The sequence below is a fragment of the Canis aureus genome, chromosome X (assembly GCF_053574225.1).
Source record: "Canis aureus isolate CA01 chromosome X, VMU_Caureus_v.1.0, whole genome shotgun sequence".
Taxonomy (NCBI): domain Eukaryota; kingdom Metazoa; phylum Chordata; class Mammalia; order Carnivora; family Canidae; genus Canis; species Canis aureus.
This window is the reverse complement of record NC_135649.1, coordinates 63,566,395-63,568,510: the sequence shown is the minus strand read 5'-3', so window position 1 is coordinate 63,568,510 and position 2,116 is coordinate 63,566,395. Positions and strand designations below refer to the sequence as shown.

Genomic DNA, 2,116 nt, shown 5'->3' with positions numbered 1-2,116 from the left:
ATCTCAAAAACAGCACTCCCTGGAAGATCCTATAATCTTTATTTTTAAAAAAGGTTAGAGTGTTAATGCCATCCTCAGGTGCCCAAATTGTGATTCAAACCCAGTCAGCTGGCCCAAGAGCCAGCATTTCTTGCACCACACTGGACTGCTCTATATTGTCTCTAATTTCCGGTGATCTCTATGAAGCCTGAAACCTCAGGTAGAAACGTGCACATCAGGTGACTCAAAGGTTTTTTTTTTTTTTTTTTTTACAATTATTTAAGACCTTTATTAACGGGTGCTTGCCGTTTGTTGACTTTTTTGAAAAAATCAAGTTGTAAACTTTTATTACAAATTAAAAATGAGGTTCTTAAAAATCTCAACTTGACCAGATATGAAACAATTTAAAAACCTTTAAAGGTGTATTGAGAAAAACCAGGCTTTTTTTTTTTTTTTTTAAAAAACACATTTATCATTACCAAAAAGAGACGTCTTTAGGTAAAAATAATAAAAACCCCATGCTGCATAGATAATGCAGATAGTTCTATTTATCTGGTCAATGGGCAAAAAGCAAGCACTTAAGGTCTTCAGCTCCAATCTTTTGTTCATTTCTTATTGCTGGAATTTCATCTTCATTTCTTCATGTTGGATGACTAAACCGGATGATGGTAGAGATGGTAAGCCGGCATTTACTCAGCCCCGCCCTGCTCAGCCCCGGGAGCGGACGAATTCTCAGCTGGTGGATCGGCTGCTTTTGTCTCTTTGCCATCTTGTGGTTTAGGGTTTTCTGGGCGTCTGCGTCGGTAATTGAAGTTGCGGCGGTACCGACGTTGAGGTGGCTGCTGACCTTGGGTCTCATCTCCTTGATTTTCCTTATCTTCCTCATTTCCATCCTCTCTAGGCTGTCTTTGGCGAGGAGGACCCCTACGGAATCGTGGTCTATAACCTCGATACATATTCTGTCTCACTGGTCTACCTTGTTCTCCTGCACCCTGGTTGTCAGTACCTTCCATCACTTCTCCCTGCACAGGAGGGTTGGAATACTGTGGCCGACGCCCGTAGGGTCTCCGCATGTAGTAAGGTGGGAACCGTCGCCTGCGGTAGGGCCGGCGCTGTTGGGCCTGGCCTTCGGGAGCACTTTCCCATCCCTCGTTCTTCTCCCCACTCTCACTATTCTGGTAATTCTGCTGGTAATTGCGTGGAGGACCCCTGCGACGTGGATAGCGTCTATAATGGTTACGGTCTGCTGCATATTTACTGCCTTGCACTGGAACTCCACCAGGGCCTGTAACATTTGCTGCCTCTGCACCCTTTTCTCCTTCAACAACATCAAACTCCACAGTCTCTCCATCTCCTACACTGCGAAGGTACTTCCTGGGGTTATTCTTCTTTATGGCAGTCTGGTGTACAAATACATCTTCCTTGGTGTCATTCCTGTTGATGAAACCATATCCGTTTCTTACATTGAACCATTTTACTGTTCCCAAAACCTTCGTTGCGATGACCTTCTTGTCCCCGCCGGCAGGCGCCGCCGATGTGAGGCTGCCCGGGCCGCCGCTCCCTGCGCCGCTGCCGGTGGTGCCGGGCTGGGTCTCGGCCTCGCTGCTCATGGTTGCGATGATGGTGACTGGGGCCGGCTGCGGCAGCTGTGGCTCCTCCCAGGGTGTGATGGTAACTAGGCCGGCGGCGGTGGTGGGGCTGCTCAGGGCTCTCTGGGGTCCGCTCTCCGCTCCCGCTACCGATCGAACTCGACTCAAAGTTTTTGTAAGCTCTGTACATGTGAGCAAAGACCATAAAATCTCCACTAATTATTGATTTGAAGGTTATAGGAAAGGAGGCAAAATCCCTATCAAGATACTAATACTTTTCCCAGAAGTAGAACAAATAATCCTAAAATTTATATGGACCCACAAGAGGAGCTGCATAGCCAAAGCAGTCTTGAAAGAGAATAAAGCTGGAGGTATTACAATCCCAGATTTCAATATAAAATACAAAGCTGTACTAATCAAAATAATATGATACTGGCACTAAAATAGAAATATACATGAATTGAAGAGAATAGAAAACTCATAAAGAAACCCATGCTTGTATGATCAGTTGATCTATGACAAAGGAAGCAAGAATATACAATGGGAAA

General features: G+C 45.3%; 1 protein-coding gene across 1 annotated transcript; it reads right to left on the bottom strand.

The window, feature by feature from the left end:
• Positions 1-392: 392 nt before the first annotated feature.
• LOC144309117 (Y-box-binding protein 1) lies at positions 393-1,719 on the bottom strand. The gene has a single exon (XM_077890262.1). The coding sequence runs from the start codon at positions 1,587-1,589 to the stop codon at positions 669-671; it is 921 nt and encodes a 306-aa protein (XP_077746388.1). The 5' UTR covers positions 1,590-1,719; the 3' UTR covers positions 393-668.
• Between the last annotated feature and the right edge of the window lie 397 nt (positions 1,720-2,116).